The sequence below is a fragment of the Scyliorhinus torazame genome, chromosome 15 (genome assembly GCF_047496885.1).
Source record: "Scyliorhinus torazame isolate Kashiwa2021f chromosome 15, sScyTor2.1, whole genome shotgun sequence".
Taxonomy (NCBI): domain Eukaryota; kingdom Metazoa; phylum Chordata; class Chondrichthyes; order Carcharhiniformes; family Scyliorhinidae; genus Scyliorhinus; species Scyliorhinus torazame.
This window is the reverse complement of record NC_092721.1, coordinates 185139283-185159275: the sequence shown is the minus strand read 5'-3', so window position 1 is coordinate 185159275 and position 19993 is coordinate 185139283. Positions and strand designations below refer to the sequence as shown.

At 48.6% G+C, this 19993-nt stretch overlaps 1 protein-coding gene across 3 annotated transcripts in view; it reads left to right on the top strand.

Annotated features, from left to right (window-relative positions):
- Positions 1-19993, top strand: part of slc9a7 (solute carrier family 9 member 7) — a 205973-nt gene that overhangs the window by 146644 nt on the left and 39336 nt on the right. For all 3 annotated transcript variants that reach the window (XM_072477258.1, XM_072477259.1, XM_072477257.1), the window contains one exon: positions 10584-10647. In XM_072477258.1, the coding sequence (XP_072333359.1) occupies positions 10584-10647 (64 nt within the window). The remainder of the gene's footprint in view (positions 1-10583; positions 10648-19993) is intronic.

Here is a 19993-nt window from a genome sequence, read left to right as displayed (position 1 = left end):
CAAGGTACCTGGGGCCTGGGTCAGCCTTGCCCATTAAAGGGGGGGGGGGGGGGTTGCTGGCAGGGGGAGGGAGCCTGAAAGGGGGGGGATGCAGAGATTGGGGATGCTGGTCAAAATGGCGCCCCAATCTGCGAGGAGCCAACCAAAGTGTGTCATCTGCGGGGGGAAACCCCCCGAGGCACAAAAGAGCGGCAGTGCCGGTGAATAGTGGAATCTCACCCTTGCAGTAGTATGGAACACCCTGCCAAACGCACTCGCGACAGCACTTTAACCTTTCCCCACTGAATTACGCCTATGGTGCCTTTGACAACCTCAACGTAGTACTTTTGGAAGTTGGTCACTATTGTAATGTAGGAAAGCCAATTTGCATACAAGCACCCACAAACATTAATATGGTAATGACCAAAGAAGCTGGTCTCAGCTGAGGGATGAATATTGGCCAGGACATGGGAGAATCCTCCAGCTCTTCTTTAAACTGCGCACTTTCGCCATTCACCTGAGTCCACTTAGGGATCCTTGGTTTAAACGTCTTGGAAACGGAGGTTAAGCAAAGGACTGATCAGAGTGAGGAATTTAAAGTAGTTCATATAAGCAGAGAAACTTGAGGCTCTGGAAACCAATTAATCCCAGCTTTTTATTTTATTTTCTATATTTTTTTAATTTTTATTTTTTTGAAATATATTTTATTGAAATTTTTCGTTCACAATTTTTTCCCCTTACACATCAAACATAAAGAAAATTTAACAGTACAAGTAACATGATAACTACAATCTGATAAAGAGTAACTAACTAACATGGTAAGCTAACCAAATAACATAAAATGAAACTTCCCCCCCCCCCCCCCTTCCCCCTGGGTTGCTGCTGCTGGTCATCTATCTTCCCTCTAACGTTCCGCTAGGTAGTCGAGGAACGGTTGCCACCGTCTGGTGAACCCTTGAGCCGATCCTCTCAGCGCAAACTTAATCTGCTCCAGTTTTATGAACCCCGCCATATCGTTTATCCAGGCCTCCAGTCCGGGGGGTTTCGCTTCCTTCCACATGAGTAAAATCCTACGCCGGGCTACTAGGGACGCAAAGGCCACGACATCGGCCTCTTTCGCCTCCTGCACTCCCGGCTCATCCGCAACTCCAAATAAAGCTACCCCCCAGCCTGGTTTGACCCGGACCTTCACCACCTTCGAAATCACTCCCGTCACTCCCCTCCAATACCCCTCCAGTGTCGGGCACAACCAAAACATATGTGTGTGGTTTTCCGGGCTTCCGCCGCACCTCCCACACTTGTCCTCCACTCCGAAGAACCTGCTCAACCTTGCTCCCGTTATGTGTGCTCTATGTAGCACCTTAAATTGAATCAGGCTAAGCCTGGCACACGAGGAAGAGGAATTTACCCTGCTTAGGGCATCAGCCCACAGACCCTCCTCTATCTCCTCCCCGACCTCTTCTTCCCACTTTCCCTTCAGTTCGCCCACCAGCTCCTCCCCCTCTTCTCTCATCTCTCGGTATATCTCTGACACCTTGCCCTCCCCGACCCACACCCCCGAGAGCATTCTATCCTGGATCCCCTGTGTCGGGAGCAATGGAAATTCCCTCACCTGTTGTCTTGTGAACGCCCTCACCTGCATATACCTAAAGAAATTTCCCCGGGGCAGCTTATACTTTTCCTCCAACGCTCCCAAGCTCGCAAACGTCCCGTCTATAAATAAATCTCCCACCCTCCTAATTCCCAACTGGTGCCAGCTCTGGAATCCTCCATCCATCCTCCCTGGGGCAAACCTATGGTTGTTCCTAATTGGGGACCCCACCAGGGCTCCCAGCACACCTCTCTGTCGCCTCCATTGCCCCCAAATATTTAATGTTGCCGCCACCACTGGGTTTGTGGTAAAATTTTTTGGTGAGAACGGTAGTGGCGCCGTCACCAGCGCCTCTAGACTCGTCCCTTTACAGGACTTTCTCTCTAGTCTTTTCCACGCCGCTCCCTCTCCCTCTATCATCCATTTACGGATCATCGCCACATTGGCGGCCCAATAGTAGTCGCCCAAATCCCAGCTTTTTAAGTACGCAGTTTTGGTTTCCATGTCTGAGGAAGAATATATATTGATTTTGAGGAGATACGGTGACGGCTCATTGGCTTTATTTTTGGGATACAACCATTGTCTGTGATGAGAGACCGAGTCAATCAGGTCTATATTCTCTCGAGGTTAGAAGAGTGAGAGTGGATCTCATTGAATCATACAAGATTTTGAAGACTTGGTAGGCTGGACACGGAGTGGCTGTTTCACCCGGGTGGGGAATCCAGAACATAGGGCCCGCAGTTTCTAGATGAGCGATTGTTTATTTGGGACTGAGATGAGACAGTTCTTCATCAAAGAGGGTTCTGAATATTTTGAATTCTATGCCCCAAAGGAGTGTGGATACGTCATCGTTGAGTATATTCATGGCTGAGGAAGCTAGATTTTTGATGCCTCAGGGAATAGAGAGATATGGGGAGTGCGCAGGAAGGTGTAGTTACATATGACCGTACAAATTGGGAGCAGAATTAGGCCACTCGGCCCATCGAGGCCTGCTCCGTCAATCAGTTAGATCATGGCAGACCTGACAGTAACTTCAACCCACATTTCTGCAGACCCCTCATAACCTTTCACCTCTGTATTAATCAAGAGTCTATCTTGCTTTGCCTTAACAATATTTGAAAACTCTCCTCCCGTCGCCTTTTAAGGAAGAGAGTTCCAAAGTCTCTCGACCCTCTGAGAGAAATAGATTCGCCTCATCTCTGTCTAGAGTGATCCCTTATTTTAGATTTTGTTCTAGATTTAACCACAAGAGAAAACCTCCTCTCCACATCCACCCTGTCGAAGCTCCTCAGGATCTTAAAGGCTTCCATCAAGTTGCCTCTTCTCGCCTCCAGTGGATACAAACCTAACCTGTCCCACCTTTCCTCACAAGACAGCCTGCCCATTCCTAGAATTAGTCCAGTAAACCTTCTCTGAACTGCTTCTAACACATTTACATCTTTCCTTAAATAAGGAGACCAATACTGTGCACAGCATTCCAGATGTGGTGGCAACAGTGCCCTGTGCAACAGAAGCATAACCTCCCTACTTATGTAATTGTAATGATATGTATAGGACAAGTGTAGTAAAGGGTTAACAACAGAAACTGTGTAACTCAGCACTAGATGGCGTTACTAAGCTATTGTATATAAAGCAGCATCTCTCTGGGCGAAGATGATGCGAAGCTGAGGGAAATTTCATTGTAGAAACATAGCAAGGGGTCAAGTTATAGTGTAGTTTCAGACTTCCGGTTGCGGCAGGGATGAGCTAGCCGCACGTTTCGGCGGCTCCAGCTCCGACGGAACTTCGGGCTCTTTTAAGAGCCCCAACGGGGACTTGGACAGCCGTAAAACCCGGCGCGAGGGAAGGGAGTCCCCCCCGAAAGACGGAGGGAAAAACCGGCGGCGGCGGCTGCAGCCAGAAGAATCTGCAGCCAGAAGATCAGAGAGAGAGAGAGAGGGAGTGAAACAAAATGGTGGCGGAGAAACCACAGGTGACATGGGGGCCTGAGCAGGGCGAGGTGGTGAGACGGTGCGTGGACCTGCTGAAGAAGGAGGTAATGACCCCGTTGTTACAGGCAATTGAGGGGCTTAAGGAGACTCTAAAGACCCAGGAGACGGAACTTCGCGTGGTGGAGCAGAAGGTGTCAGGTATTGAGGACGAGGTCCTGGGCCTGGCGGTCAAGACTCAGACGCACGAGGCACTTCATAAAAAGTGTGCTGACAGGATTGAGGCCCTTGAAAATGGAGCGCAAAGGAAGAACCTTAGGATACTAGGTCTCCCGGAGGGTGTGGAAGGAGTGGACTGTGGAGCGTACGCAAGTAAGATGCTGAGCTCACTGATGGGTGCTGAGGCCCCTGCGGGCCCCACGGAGGTGGAGTGGGCAAATCGGATCCCGGCGAGAAGACCAAAAGCGGGAGAACCACCGAGGGCGATAATCGTGCGATTCTACCGCCTTAAGGACAGAGAAGAGGTCCTGAGATGGGCTAAAAAGGTGCGGAGTAGCAGATGGGAGAATGCGGTGGTAAGGATCTACCAGGATTGGAGTGCGGAGGTGGCGAGAAGGAGGGCGAGCTTCAACCGAGCCAAAGAGGTTTTGCACAAAAGGAAGGTGAAGTTTGGGATGCTGCAGCCGGCAAGACTATGGGTCACGCATCAGGAGAGACACTATTATTTCGAGACGGCGGAGGAAGCATGGTCCTTCATCAATGAAGAGAAACTGGACCGGAACTGAGGGACTGATGCTGCAGGGAACTGTTATTGTTGTTGTTATTGTTTTTGTTAATGAGATGGTGAAAGTTAATCGAGAAGTAAACAGGGAAGGGGGGGGACACTGGGGAAATGTGGGCGCCGGTGAGGGGGGAGAGGCGGGACATAGTTAGAGAATGGGGAAGGAGAGGGGGAGGGGAAAGGGAGCTGCGCCATAAGAGGCGGGACAGGTAAAGGGATGTTCCCGCGCCAGAAAGAATAAGGCGGGAAAACAGGCGCAAGGCAGATGGGAGTTCCCTCACACCGGGGGTGCCGAGGAGCGAGCAGGAGCAGCCGGGGTCAGTTGAAGTCAGCTGACTTACGGAAGTGATATGGGGGGAGCAATCAAGCTAGATAGGGATGTAGCGGGGGGGGGGGGGGGGGGGGGGGGTGGTAAGGGGACAACGGGGTTGCTGCTGCGGAAATCCAAAAGGAAATGGCTAAAGAGAAGGTGGTCGGGGGCGGAATGTGACGCTGGGGGAGCGAGCGGGAGCGCGGAGGCGGGATATGGGACTGGCCTAGAGAAGGTAATGGCTAGTTGACACTGGAGGGGGGCAGGTAGCCCCCCAGTGAGGCTGATCACGTGGAACGTGAGAGGCCTGAATGGGCCGATAAAAAGGGCCCGAGCGCTCGCGCATTTGAAAGGACTAAGGGGAGACGTGGTTATGCTCCAAGAGACGCACCTAAAGGTGGCGAACCAAGTTAGGCTAAGGAAAGGATGGGTGGGACAGATGTTCCACTCAGGACTGGATGCAAAGAACAGAGGGGTGGCCATTTTGGTGGGGAAACTGGTAGCATTTGAAGCAAAGAACATCGTAGCAGATAGTGGAGGTAGATATGTAATGGTGAGTGGTAGGCTGGAGGGAATGGAGGTCGTGTTGGTTAATGTGTATGCCCCAAATTGGGACGATGCGGGGTTCATGAGACGGATGCTGGGGCGTATTCCGGACCTGGAGGCAGGAAATTTGATTTTAGGAGGGGACTTCAATACGGTGCTGGACCCGGGGCTAGATAGATCCAGCTCAAGGACTGGAAGAAGGCCGGCAGCGGCCAAGGTACTTAAGGGGTTTATGGACCAAATGCGGGGGGAGTGGATCCATGGCGATTTCTTAGACCCAGGGCTAGGGAGTATTCCTTCTTCTCCCACGTCCATAAAGTGTACTCCCGGATAGATTTTTTTTGTTCTAGGAAGGTCGTTGATCTCTAGGGTGGAAGAAGCTGAATACTCAGCCATAGCGGTTTCGGATCATGCCCCACATTGGGTGGACCTGGAAGTAGGAGAGGACAGGGAGCAGAGAACACTCTGGCGATTAGATGTGGGACTGATGGCGGATGAGGGAGTGTGTGCAAGAGTGAGGGGGTGTATCGAGAGATACCTGGAGGTCAATGACGACGGCGAGGTCCCTGTGGGAGTGGTCTGGGAAGCACTAAAAGCGGTGGTCAGAGGAGAGCTGATTTCTATTGGGGCCCACAAAAGGAAAACAGAGGCCAAGGAAAGGGATAGATTACTGGGGGAGATTTTAAGGGTGGATAGGGAATTTGCAGAGACCCCGGAGGAGGAGCTGTACAGGGAGAGGAAACGACTCCAGACCGAGTTTGACCTTCTGACCACCAGAAAGGCGGAGGTACTGTGGAGGAAGGCACAGGGGAGGAGGTATGAATATGGGGAAAAGGCTAGTCGCCTGTTGGCGCACCAACTGCGAAAGAGGGCAGCAGCGAGGTAGATAGGAGGAATTAGGGGTGAAAGGGGAGACACCGTGCGAAGGGCAGGAAAGATAAATGAGGTGTTTAAGACCTTTTATGAAGAACTGTATAGGTCTCAGCCCCCAGAGGGAGAGGAGGGGATGCGGCAGTTCCTGGACCAGTTGAGGTTCCCGAAAGTGGAGGAGCAGGCGGTGGCAGGCCTGGGGGCACCGATTGAGGTGGACGAGGTTATTAAGGGACTGGGAAGCAGGGAAGGCCCCGGGGCCAGACGGGTTCCCGGTGGAATTCTACAGAAAATATGTGGACTTGTTGGCCCCGTTGTTGGTGAGGACGTTCAATGAGGCCAGGGAAGGGGGGACACTACCCCCGACAATGTCGGAGGCGACGATATCGCTAATTTTGAAGAGGGACAAAGATCCGATGCAGTGTGGGTCCTATAGACCTATTTCAGTATTGAAATTGGACGCCAAACTGCTAGCAAAGGTGCTGGCATCGAGGATAGAGGACTGTGTCCCAGGGGTGGTGCACGAAGACCAGACAGGGTTCGTAAAAGGGAGACAATTGAATGTTAACGTGCGACGGCTATTAGGGGTGATAATGATGCCCTCAGTGGAGGGGGAGGCAGAGATAGTGGCAGCAATGGACGCAGAGAAGGCATTTGATAGGGTGGAGTGGGAGTATTTATGGGAAGTGTTAAGGAGGTTTGGGTTTGGGAACGGATTTATTCGCTGGGTTAGACTACTTTATGGGGCACAGACGGCAAGCGTAGTTACAGGTCGACATAGATCGGAGTATTTCCGATTATATAGGGGAACAAGACAGGGATGCCCGCTGTCTCCATTGTTGTTTGCGCTGGCAATTGAACCTCTGGCCATGGCGCTGAGAGACTCCAGGAAATGGAGAGGGGTGACTAGAGGGGGAGAAGAACACCGAGTCTCATTATACGCGGATGACCTATTGCTATACGTGTCGGACCCAGCGGGGGGGGATGATAGAGGTTATGCGAATCTTGAGGAGGTTCGGGGAATTTTCGGGGTATAGGTTAAACATGGGGAAGAGTGAACTATATGTGATACATCCAGGGGACCAGAGTAGAGAGATAGAAGGCTTACCGCAAAGGAAAGTGGAAAGAAACTTCCGATACTTGGGGATTCAGATCGCTAGGAGCTGGGGAACCTTGCACAGACTTAACCTGACACGGCTGGTAGAACAAATGGAGGAGGACTTTAAGAGGTGGGACATGCAGCCTTTATCGCTGGGGGGCAGGGTGCAAGCAATTAAGATGATGGTCCTCCCGAGGTTCTTATTTGTATTTCAATGTCTCCCTATTTTAATCACCAGGACCTTTTTTAATAAAATAGATAGGAGCATTACGAGCTTTGTGTGGGCAGGGAAAGTTCCGAGAGTAAGGAGGGGGTTCCTTCAGCGCAGTAGGGACAGAGGAGGACTGGCACTACCGAACTTGGGAGATTATTATTGGGCCGCCAATGTGGCAATGATACGTAGATGGATGATGGAGGGTGAGGGAGCGGCGTGGAAAAGGCTGGAGAGAAGGTCCTGTAAAGGGACGAGTCTAGAGGCGCTGGTGACGGCGCCGCTACCGTTCTCACCGAAAAAGTACGCCACGAACCCGGTGGTGGCGGCAACACTGAACATATGGGGACAGTGGAGGCGTCAGAGAGGGGTGCGGGGAGCCCTGGTGGGGGGTCCCCTATCAGGAACAACCATAGGTTCGCCCCAGGAAGAATGGATGGAGGATTTCAAAGCTGGTACCAGTTGGGAATTAGGAAGGTGGGAGATTTATTCATAGATGGGACTTTTGCGAGCTTGGGAGCACTGGAGGAAAAGTATAAGTTACCCCGGGGGAATTTCTTGAGATATATGCAGGTGAGGGCGTTTACTAGACAACAGGTGAGGGAATTTCCGCGGCTCCCGACACAGGGGATACAGGACAGGGTGCTTTCAGGGGTGTGGGTCGGAGAGGGCAAGGTGTCAGAGATTTATAGAGAGATGAGGGAAGAGGGGGAGGAGTCGGTGGGCGAACTAAAAAGAAAGTGGGAAGAAGAATTAGGGGAGGAGATAGAGGAGGGTATGTGGGCTGATGCCCTAAGCAGGGTAAATTCCTCTTCCTCATGCACCAGGCTTAGCCTGATTCAATTTAAGGTGCTACATAGAGCACACATAACGGGGGCAAGATTGAGCAGGTTCTTTGGAGTGGAGGACAAATGTGGGAGGTGTGGCGGGAGCCCGGCAAACCACGCACATATGTTTTGGGCGTGCCCGGCACTGGAAGGGTATTGGAAGGGAGTGACGGGAGTGATTTCGCAGGTGGTGAAGGCCCGGGTCAAACCAGGCTGGGGGTTAGCTCTATTTGGAGTTGCGGAAGAGCCGCGAGTGCAGGAGGTGAAAGAGGCCGATGTCGTGGCCTTTGCGTCCCTCGTAGCCCGGCGCAGGATCCTACTCGTGGAAGGAGGCGAAACCCCCCGGACTGGAGGCCTGGGTAAACGATATGGCGGGGTTTATTAAACTGGAGCAGATAAAGTTTGCCCTGAGAGGATCGGCTCAAGGGTTCACCAGGCGGTGGCAGCCATTTCTCGACTACCTAGGGGAACGTTAGAGGGAAGACGGATGACCAGCAGCAGCAACCCAGGGAGGGGGGAGGGGGGGGGAGGCAGTTGAGTATAGGTCAATAGAGTACGAGGTTTTGTTACTTGTATATTATTACTACTATTATTATTATTGTTAAAAAGTTTAAAAATTTCTGTTTTGTTACTGTTATCGTTTCGCTTGCTTTGTAAGCGGGAAAAATGTTGCTCGGGGAAAAAAAATTTCAATAAAATATATATATTTTTTAAAAGTTAGTGTAGTTTAATAGAGAGAATATTGATTACTGTACTACAGATTCAATATTATTAGTTTACTATCTGTTACTTAGTAAAGTTTGCGAACCTAATCTAGTTTAGTAGTGTAAAATAAATTTTGATTTCAACTTATTTTTATGTTCTTTGTTAACACTACATATCTGGCTGTCTTGGAGGAAAAGGCAAGGAATATAACTAATAAATTCCCCGCACAAGAAACCACAACATTCCGTTTATCTTTCCTAATTACTTGCGGCAGAATTGAGGCTGAGTATCAACTATGATCATAATGTAGAGGTGGCGTAGGCTCGAGAGGACATATGGTCACCTCCTGCTCCTATTGTGCCCTTATCTGAAAGAGGGCACCTCTGATAGTGCAGCACTACCTCAGTACAGCAACGGAGAGTTTGCCGAGATTTTGTGTTCAAGTCTTTGGGATGAGACTATGAACTTTCTGACTCTGGAAGCGAGAGTGGTGCAAACCTGATTAGCGTCGGGAATGCTGCTGTATTGATTCCTGAGGATTGCATGGAGTTTTAAAACCCAATATTTCCCTCTTCGCAAACTCACTGGTAAGTTGGGGTCCTCTTGCACTGAAGTGGGATTTCCTTCGACTGGAAGTGTTGTCTTGGCCTTGACAACACTTTGGACAGGACTTTCCAGACCCGCCAGTGGCGGGCATTAACCCGGGCAGCGTGGGAAAATTTGGAGAGCGGTCAAAGGTCAATTGACTGATGTTTTCCAGCCCCGTCGTGGTTGAACCAACCAATGGATATGCAGCGGTCCAGCCCAAAGTCAATTTATTTTTTGGCGGGAAAGTACCGCCCAATCGACTTTGGCCAATCTCCAAATTTTTCAGCAACGATGCCACGACTGGAAAATCCCAACCTTTTATCTTATTCCTCCCTGAAGCCTATTGCAGGTTACAGAGAAATTAAGGAGTAGTTATAATGCATCACATTTGTCCAAAGGACCACCAGAGATCCAAGGGGCTGTCTAATTGCAGACGGTGGGAAATTGGGAGGTGTTCGGAAGGGAGCTGCGTGTGCTTCTGTTTGTGTCTTGCTTTGCGTGTCTGAGCCTGATGAATAGAAACCACCGTGCCACTATCCCTACTTGGATAGTGTTAACCCTGTGCTTGGCAGTGAACTCCAGTCTGACCTCCGACAGCGCAGTGTGACATCCATACACAAACTAAATGATCTGGGGGGGGCTTCAAAAGAAAAGTATTGGTCCGTTCATAGAGGAGCGAAATTAACATCTCCTTAATCTTCACTAATATCTGGGAGACTGTGTCAGCATCCCGCAGAATGTTCAAAATTGAGAGCCACTTTCTTAAAAGATGCCGCTGTTTACTGTGGGCGACAGAAACATTTCCCTGCAACCCACCCTGAATCACTCCCGGTGCAACATTATTTTGCATCTCTACTATTTGGTTGACATTGGGGTTTCAAATTTCCAGGCGGTGGCACCAGATGTGAGCGGCCACGTCGTTCGCCCCCTTCACGCTTTACCCAGCGAACTGTCCTCCTCTTCCAAAAGAGACATTTTGTGGCCTGTCTTGTTGAAACCTGTCACCCGCCAGACATGTTTTAAAAGTGGAGACTGGATGTTTCAGTCCCTGTCCAGCGATCAGAGAGTTGGAGATATTGCAAACCCGCCTTCAGTTCTGTTTGCCTCCTTACTTATTTTGTCCCCCGTTTTCCCCCCTCTCATTTCAGAGTCGGCGTTGATCCGGATCAGGATCCAGCTCCCAACACGGACACTTTCCAAGTGATGCAAGGCGTAAGTAATCCAGGAGCGATAACCGTACCTTCCTATTGGCTTCCTCTTATCTCTCTTAACCTCATAATATACTTGCACGGAATTTCTTTTAAACCCATGAGCGAGATCACATCGTCTTCTGTGATGGAAGCAGAGTAGATTACCATGCGTTGAAATGTGGACTGTGTTGCTTTGTATTTACGGTGATTCCTTGATGTTTTACTGGTGTTCCATTTTAACATTCAAATATACAAGTTAGGAGCAGGAATAGGCCTTTCGGCCTCTTGAGCCTGCTCTGCCATGTCATGGCTGATGTGTTTGTTGCCTCGGCTCCACATTCTGCCAAGCCCAATAACCTATTGGCTCCCTTGTTAGTCATGGATTGTTACCGTTCTTTCAATTCCCAGCAATTCACAGATTTGTTACAGCGCAGGGGAAGGTCATTCATCCCATCGTGGCCTGCACTGTCTCTCCGAATGAGCAATTCACCTCATGCCACCCCTTCTCCCCGTAACCCTGCCCATTCTTCCTTTTCAGATAACGGTCGAATTTGCTTGTGAATGCGGTGTTTGGACCTGCCTCCACCACACTCGTGGGCAGTGCGTCCCAAACTTGCTGTGTGAAAATCCTTTTTCTCCATGTCGCTTTTCCTCCTTTCGACAATTATTTTAAATCTCTGCCCTGTCTTTCTCGATCCTTTCCACGGTTTCTCCCAACCTTCTCTGTCCAGACCTCGCGTGATTTGAATACCTCCATCACACCTGCCCTCGAAGGAAAGCAGTGCCAACCTCTTCAATCTATCTTCATGTACTCATCCCGAGAACCATTCTCGTGAATCTTTCCTGCACTCTCTCCAATCCCTTCACATTCTTCCAAACGTGTGCTCCGCCCTCAACAACTGGATACAATACTCCAGCTGAGGCTGTACTCGTGCCTCAAAGAAGTTCAACATAACCTCCTTGCTCTTGTACTCCAGGATACCGTATGCTTTATTAATCACTCTCTCAACCAGTCCTGCCACCTTCATTCAATGATTTATACACCCCGGTTCCCCTCCACATCCCCTTTAGAATTGTATCCTTTATTTTATGTTGTCTCTCCCATGTTCTTCCTACCAAAATGAATCAATTCAATGCGTTGAACTTCATCTGCCACTTGTCCACCCATTCCACCAACTTGCCCATGTCCTTTTGAAGTTCTGCACCACCCTCCTCACCGTTCACAATGCTTCCAAGTTTCATTTCATTCGCAAACTTTAAAATTGCACCCTGGACACCAAGGTCGGGGGTCATTAATATATATCAAGAGAAGCAAGGGTCCCAACACTGACCCCTGGGGAACTCCACTATAAACCTTCCTCCAGTCCGGAAAACATCCATTAACCACTACTCTGTTTCCTGTCACTCAGCCAATTTCATATTCAGGTTGCTACTCTACCTTTTATTCCATAAGTCCGTTGTGTGACACTGTATCAAATGCCTTTTGGCAGCCCATGTACACCACATCACCAGCATTGCCCGCATCAACCCACTATATTGCCTCTTCAAAAAAACGCCAGCAACCTAGTCAAACGTGATTTTCCTTTAGGAAATCAATGCTGACTTCCCTTAATTGACTATTAATTTTGTCTCAGATCATTGTTTCTGGACATTTTCCTCTCCACCAAAGTTAAACCTACTGGCCTATAGTTGCGAGGCTTATCTTTACATCCTTTTTCAATTCTCCAGTCCTCTTGGACAATCCGGAGTCTAAGGAAGACTGAAAAATGATGGTCAGTGCCTCCACAATTTCCACTTTCACCTCCATCAGTATCGTTAGATATATCTCATCCGGTCCTGCTGTTTTATTAGCTTGAGTATGGACAGCCTATCTAATACCTCCTCCTTATCAATTTTAAATCCTCCTAGTGTCTGATTACGTCCTCTTCTTGCTTTGTAAAGACAGGTGCAAAGTATTCATTTACTACCTCGTGTATTCCCTTTGCCTCCGTGCATAAATCCCCTTTTGGTCCCTAATCGGTCACTATACCACCATTTTGCTGTTCGTTTGCCTGTAGCAGACTTTGGGATTCCCTTTTATGTTGGCTGCCAGTCTCTTTTCACCCTCTCTCTTTGATTTTTCACTACCCCACTGAATCTTCTATATTCGGCCTCGTTCCCAATCGTATTCACTAATTGGCAGCACAGTACTAAAGGGAACACTTTGATGGGCAAGATTTAACCTTATTATGGCTGTGATTTAGAAAGAACTGGACCCTAATGCAACAGATTTTATTGTAAACTGCTTTTATATCCCTTTTATCGGGTGTGGCAAGGCACGGCTGTTCCCACGGTACGGGATTGAACACCGTGTGTGGGGGGCATTTTAGTTTTATCTGAATACTTTTCTAAGATACACATATATTTTTTAATATTTTGTTCGGGCATTTTCATAAAAAACAAACCGAAGGAAAAGTAAAATCTTGCAACATTATAAATAATCAACACCCATTCTCCTCCTCGCCCGCCCCTTTTGCTGACACCTCAATCCTCCGCAAAGAAGTTAATGAATGGCTTCCACCTCCGGGTGAATCCATCGACCGACCCCCTCAAGACGAACTTGACTTTCTCCAGCCTCAGGAATTCTGCCAGGTCACTCACCCACACTCTCGCTTTCGGGGGCTCCGAGTCCCTCAGCCAGATCCGTCAATCCCTCAACGCTCTTAGCGCCATTACCAATGGCTCTATAGCCTAAGGCAAAAAGCAGCGGGAAGAGCGGGCACCCCTACCTCATCCCGCAATGCGGCTCGAAATATCCCGAGCTCACCCGGTTCGTCCGCACACTTGCGACTGGTGCCTTGTACAGCAACCGGACCCAAACCGCCCCAGTACCTCCCACAGATATTCCCACTCCACCCGGACAAAAGCTTTCTCCCCGTCCATCGCCAGCGCCACCTCCTGCCCCTCTGGAGGCATCATAATCGCATTAAGCAGCCTCCTCACATTTGTCGGCAACAGTCTCCCTTTCACAAATCCCGTTTGGTCCTAGCCTCAATTCATGAAGCCAACAACTTGCCGTCCACATTCATCACCTTTCCCGTCTTATTCTTTATACTACCAATCTCCCTCACCGCCTCCTGCCTCCTCAGCTGGTGGGCCAGCATCCTACTCGCCTTCTCACCATACTCGTATACTGCCCCCCTGGCCATCCGCAACTTCCCCACCGCCTTCCCCGTGGACACTAATCCAAACTCCATCTGGTGCCTCTGCCTCTCCTTCAGCAGCCCCGCCTCCGGGGCCTCCGAATACCTCCTGTCCACTCTCAGAATCTCTTCCACCAGCCTTGCCACCTCCACCCGCTCTGCCTTCTCCTTGTGTGCCTGAATTGAAACACACTCCCCCTGGAACCCCCCCCCCCCCCCCCTCCATGCGCTCCATAAACCCCTTCAGCTCCCTCGCCAATGCTAGATTGTGGATCCATCCACCAGCTATACCAGAGGAGTTATACCTTCTTCTGGCTCTTCTACGTCTCTTTCCATCCAAAACCTCGCTCCTCAGACGGAGAAATGACCAGAAAATACCACCTTGAGCGGGAGCTACCAAATGCGCGACGGCTCACTACACAGCTGCCACTGGAATTCAACCCCTTTTCTAAGAAATATTAAACAAAGGAATCAAGAGCAGCCTGGCAACATAATGAATAATTCAGCTTGAGTTGGATTTGAATCTTTAATAACTCATAAGGAAGCTGTCATTAACAAAGATGAATCTATTTGCAAATTTACGAGTTGGTGCTTAACATAGCATCTCACTCCCAGGATAGACCTCGCTGGGAGGAGAAGTCTCACCCTGGGTTGGACCTGCTTTTATTCTACTCCTAACCAGCCTCGGGTGGTTGGCTTCAACCCCCTTCCTGGCAGCTCTTACTTCCACGAGTCCCACGGGGGAGGATTAAAAATGGTTTCTCCCGTGGTCGTTGTGGGGTTTGTAACAGAATCCAAGGTTTCCTGTACGGAGCTCTTTCCAATAACGGTGTTGAATAACATTCCATCGAAGGTCGTGACTTCCTGCCATTGGCCTAAGCCCCAAGATGGTGCACCAAGGCGTTATTGGCAGGCAGATCATTGGCTGTCATTCTCCATCTCCATCTGCAGTGGTTGGTGGAAACGTTTGGACCTACAGTTGTTACATTTTCTTTCTCATTACCTTCATTCCCCCTCGAGACACGAGTGTTGTTGACTAGGTTGGTTTGCGTTGCTCGTCTCGGATTTCCCTTGCCACCCAGTGGCCTGCTGGGGCAGCTGAAGGGTAATTCACAATGGCATGGGCCCCGACCAGATACGGAAGGCAGTTTTCCTTCCCTGAATTCTAATTGCCGCTGGAATTGCCGGAGGGAAAAATCTAAAACCTACAAAGAGTCAAGTACAAAGCAAGAGGATTCAAGGAGGCATGATTTGGAGATTGAGGGGTAATCTACTCTAAGACTTTAAAATTATTAAGGGTTTTGATTGAGTTGATGTGAAGGAGCTAGTTCCCCTGCCGAGGCTGTGGTGCACAGAACCAGATGGAAACAATCCTAAAATTAGAGCCTCGGGAGCTGGGAAGGAAATCTGAAAGAACTCTTTCCATGTAAAGTGTACTTGAAATTTGGAACGCTCCCAACAAAATGCTAGATCAAGTAAAATATTCAGGACGGAGGTGGATGGGATTTTTGTTAAGTACAGGGATGTGAAGCAAAAGAGGTTAAACATGGCCATCTTTACCAGGATGTTTTTATCGCCAGTCTTGGTAAAAGTCTTTGTTTGGCAACATGTCGAACCTCATTGGCGTTTATCCATAACTCCATTGCAGTCCAATCAATATGCACTCTTCTCTCCCTGGATAGCGGGTGGAATTTGGCAATTCTATCGTTGTGTTCAGGCGGCGGATGCTGTGAAAACTTTGCTTTCATTTGGAGTACTAAATTGAGCCTTTTGCCGCAACTTGCACCGGCCTTGAATTCTGAAAAACCATCTTTCTTTTGCTCTTCTGGGGGCCTGGTGTTGGCAGGCTCCTCGGGAGATAAGATGACCATGTGGCCTCTGCTCGTGAACCTATTCGGCCACCCGGGTTTTGTTTTTCCTCTCCGGTTTAAATTGAGCTGTAAACCTGTCCATCTTTCTTGAGGGCTTTGTGATAGATCATGTGGTACATATTAACTTGTCGAATGGCTGGGAAATTGCCGCTTGAATTGGCGGAGGGAAGATCTCCAGGTTTCCACACGAGCCTTTAGATTAATGAGCCATTCGGTGAATAATTGATAATCGTAACACAGTTTGTCCACTGAAAACTTTGAATGAGATATATTTTAAAATTGCATGTTTGTAGGCCGAAAGTCATAGGGCTAACTTTTACAGGAGATTGAGTGTTACATCATATACACAATATGTGCACAGGCGATATACTTCCACGTATAGATTCACATATACTCTTACTTAGTCTGATAGGAATGCTATCAATTTCTGCTGTTTTGTGATTAATAGACGCCAATCACCAAGTCTTTGAGCCAGTTGTTAGCACAGAATTGTTATGACGCAGAAGATGGCCAATTGGCCCATCGTGTCTGCACCAGCTCGCGTGTGCATCATGATTTAGTGCCATTTGAGGACGGTACGGAGGTGCAGTGGTCAGCTCTGCTGCCTCACTGCGCCGAGGACCCGGGTTCGATCCCAGCCCCGTGTCACTGTCCGTGAGGAGTTTGCACATTTTCCCCGTGTCTACGTGGGTCTCACCCCCACAACCCAAATATGTCCAGGATAGGTGGATGGCCATGCTGAATTGCCCCTTAATTGGGTGGCACAGTGGTCAGCACTGCTGCCTCATGGCACTGAGGATCTGAATTCCATCCCAGCCCTGGGTCACTGTCTGTGTGAAGTTAGCACATTCTCCCTGTGTCTGTGTGGGTCTCATCCCCAAAACCTAAGAAGATGTGCAGGTTAGATGGATTGGCCACGCTAAATTGCCCTTTAATTGGAAAAAAATTGGGTACTCTAAATTTATTTTAAATTTTTTTTTTTTAATGATTTAGTGTCATTCCCCTACCTTTTCCTCCACATCACTGCACATTGTTTCTATTCAAATTATCGTCGAATGCCCTCTTGAATGCCTCAATTCAAACTACCTGCATCGCGCTTCCAGGCAGTGCATTCCAGGCCCGAATCACTCTGGGTTTTATCCCCCATCACATTTTGCTTCTTCAGCAAATCACTTTAAATCTGTGCCCTCTTGTTCTTGATCCTTTTACAGGTGGGAACAGTTTCTCCCTAGCTGCTGTGTCCAGCCCCTTCATGACTTTGAACAACTGTATCAAATCTACTCTTAATCTTCCTTTCTCCAGGGAAAACAGTCCCAACCTCTCCAATTTGCCTTCCTAACTGAAGTTTCTCATTTCCTCATCCCTGGAACCATTCTTGTAAACCTCTGACCAATGCGTTCATATCATTCCTATAGTGTGACGCACAGAACTATGCACAATACTTCAGCTGAGAACTAATTAGTATCTTGTGTAAGTTCAGCACAACCTCTTTGCTCTTGCACACTATGACTCTATTAATAAAGCCCAGAATACTACTGCTTTATTTGGACGATCAAACCGCTTGATAGAACAAAGAACAAGAACAAAGAAATGTACAGCACAGGAACAGGCCCTTCGGCCCTCCAAGCCCGTGCCGACCATGCTGCCCGACTAAACTACAATCTTCTACACTTCCTGGGTCCGTATCCTTCTATTCCCATCCTATTCATGTATTTGTCAAGATGCCCCTTAAATGTCACTATCGTCCCTGCTTCCACCACCTCCTCCGGTAGCGAGTTCCAGGCACCCACTACCTTTGGCGTAAAAAACTTGCCTCGTACATCTACTCTAAACCTTGCCCCTCTCACCTTAAACCTATGCCCCCTAGTAATTGACCCCTCTACCCCGGGAAAAAGCCTCTGACTATCCACTCTGTCTATGCCCCTCATAATTTTGTAGACCTCTATCAGGTCGCCCCTCAACCTCCTTCGTTCCAGTGAGAACAAACCGAGTTCATTCAACCGCTCCTCATAGCTAATGCCCTCCATACCACGCAACATTCTGGTAAATCTCTTCTGCACCCTCTCTAAAGCCTCCACATCCTTCTGGTAGTGTGGCGACCAGAATTGAACACTATACTCCAAGTGTGGCCTAACTAAGGTTCTATACAGCTGCAACATGACTTGCCAATTCTTATACTCAATGCCCGGCCAATGAAGGCAAGCATGCCGTATGCCTTCTTGACTACCTTCTCCACCTGTGTTGCCCCTTTCAGTGACCTGTGGACCTGTACTCCTAGATCTCTTTGACTTTCAATACTCTTAAGGGTTCTACCATTCACTGTATATTCCCTACCTGCATTAGACCTTCCAAAATGCATTACCTCACATTTGTCCGGATTAAACTCCATCTGCCATCTCTCCGCCCAATCTCCAAACAATCTAAATTCTGCAGTATCCTCTGACAGTCCTCATCGCTATCTGCAATTCCACCAACCTTTGTGTCGTCTGCAAACTTACTAATCAGACCAGTTACATTTTCCTCCAAATCATTTATATATACTACAAACAGCAAAGGTCCCAGCACTGATCCCTGTGGAACACCACTGGTCACAGCCCTCCAATTAGAAAAGCATCCTTCCATTGCTACTCTCTGCCTTCTATGACCTAGCCAGTTCTGTATCCACCTTGCCAGTTCACCCCTGATCCCGTGTGACTTCACCTTTTTTACTAGTCTACCATGAGGGACCTTGAGAAAGGTCCCTCATGATGCCTGGGTTCATGTTGCCATTTCTAATCATTTACCAGGATGGCAGAACTGAAGGGGGCAGGAAGTGGCTAAACCATAGTTAAATACAACCCAACTTCAATCTCACTTGGGTCTACTTCAGGTGTCTGAGAAATTCGACCAATCGTGTGGGAGAACAGACTTTGACACATTTCCAGCGCAACTGGGGGCACTTCCATAATTTATTTGGACATCGGGATTGGGAATTCTTTCTTCCTTTCCTTCAAATACTTCAAAGGAAATTGATTTTAATAATAGATGTTGAAGCGAGTTTAAAATTCTACCTCTGACTTCCAGCGGCGCTGTAAATATTCCAGATATTCCCCTGCGATGGAACTAAATGAGTGGCAGTAATGTGAAGTCAATCCATTCTTATAGTTGCGGTTTTGAAGACGTGTGTGGACAAATGGAGTACGAATTCTGAGCTAGTTGATTGCCGTTTAGTGAATTGTTCATACAGGTTGAGCATCCCTTATCCGAAATTCCAAAAACCAAACTATTCCAAAATCCGCACTTATTCTCAAGCGCCGACATCCCCAGGCGATGCAATGCGACTCCCAATGCGCATCGCACGTGCGCAGTTCCCAACACGTGCCACGTATACGCACTTCCCAACGTTGACAACTGTGGGACCGGAAGATCGCGCCACCAGCCAACACAAAACACACCACGGGGAGGGCAGAAAATCCCGCCCATGGAGCCAGCCTCCACGTTTACACTAACAAAACTCAGCTGCCCTTCTCCAAACACCGCAGTCACCTGCTTTATTCTTCTTGGGCAGTTCCTCGGGTTCGAGGGTGATTTACTTCCACACTTAAACTTTATTGCCTCTGCACAGTCTAACCTCTTGTGTAACATCCAGTCTTTGCATCAACTTCAGTTTCCTGTGGCTAAATATTTGAAACACTTGAAGCCATTGTTTTACTGCCCCATCATGTTTTCCATACCCTTGCTGCCCGCCCATTCTTGCTGTGTAAAATTCCAACTGGGGCAAAGCTCTTCTGGTCCATATCCTGGTCTCCACCAGACCCCTGCCGACATAGGATTCCAGTCAGAAACATTAATTCACTGCACGACCTCTTCCCTCATTAGCTCTATACCCCACAAGCCCGACATTTCTCCCAAGTGTTCTCCACTGCTTAGACCCGGGTTTCTTGATCACCTTCCCCCTCCCCACCCTTACTTTGCCCCACCACTGACAGACATTTCTTCAGCTAGCTACATGCTCCTGGTTATCTTCTCATACCTTCATATAGAATCAGAAAATGTTTGTATTTTGTGCAAAAGGCAGACATTTGTCCTGCTGTGTCTGTGCTGTCGCTCTACAAGAGCTACCACTCCCCGCATACTCCAGCAAATATTTTCTCTTCCGTCAATTATCCAGTTTTTATTTTGCCAGTCACGTTACATCGGTGATCTCGATTCTTCCACCAATTGGAACAGTTTCTCCCTGTCCAGACCCCTCGTGATTTGATCACCTCTATCAAATCTTCTGTTAATCGTCTCTTCTCTGGGGAACCGCCCCAGTTTCTCCAATCTATCTATACAT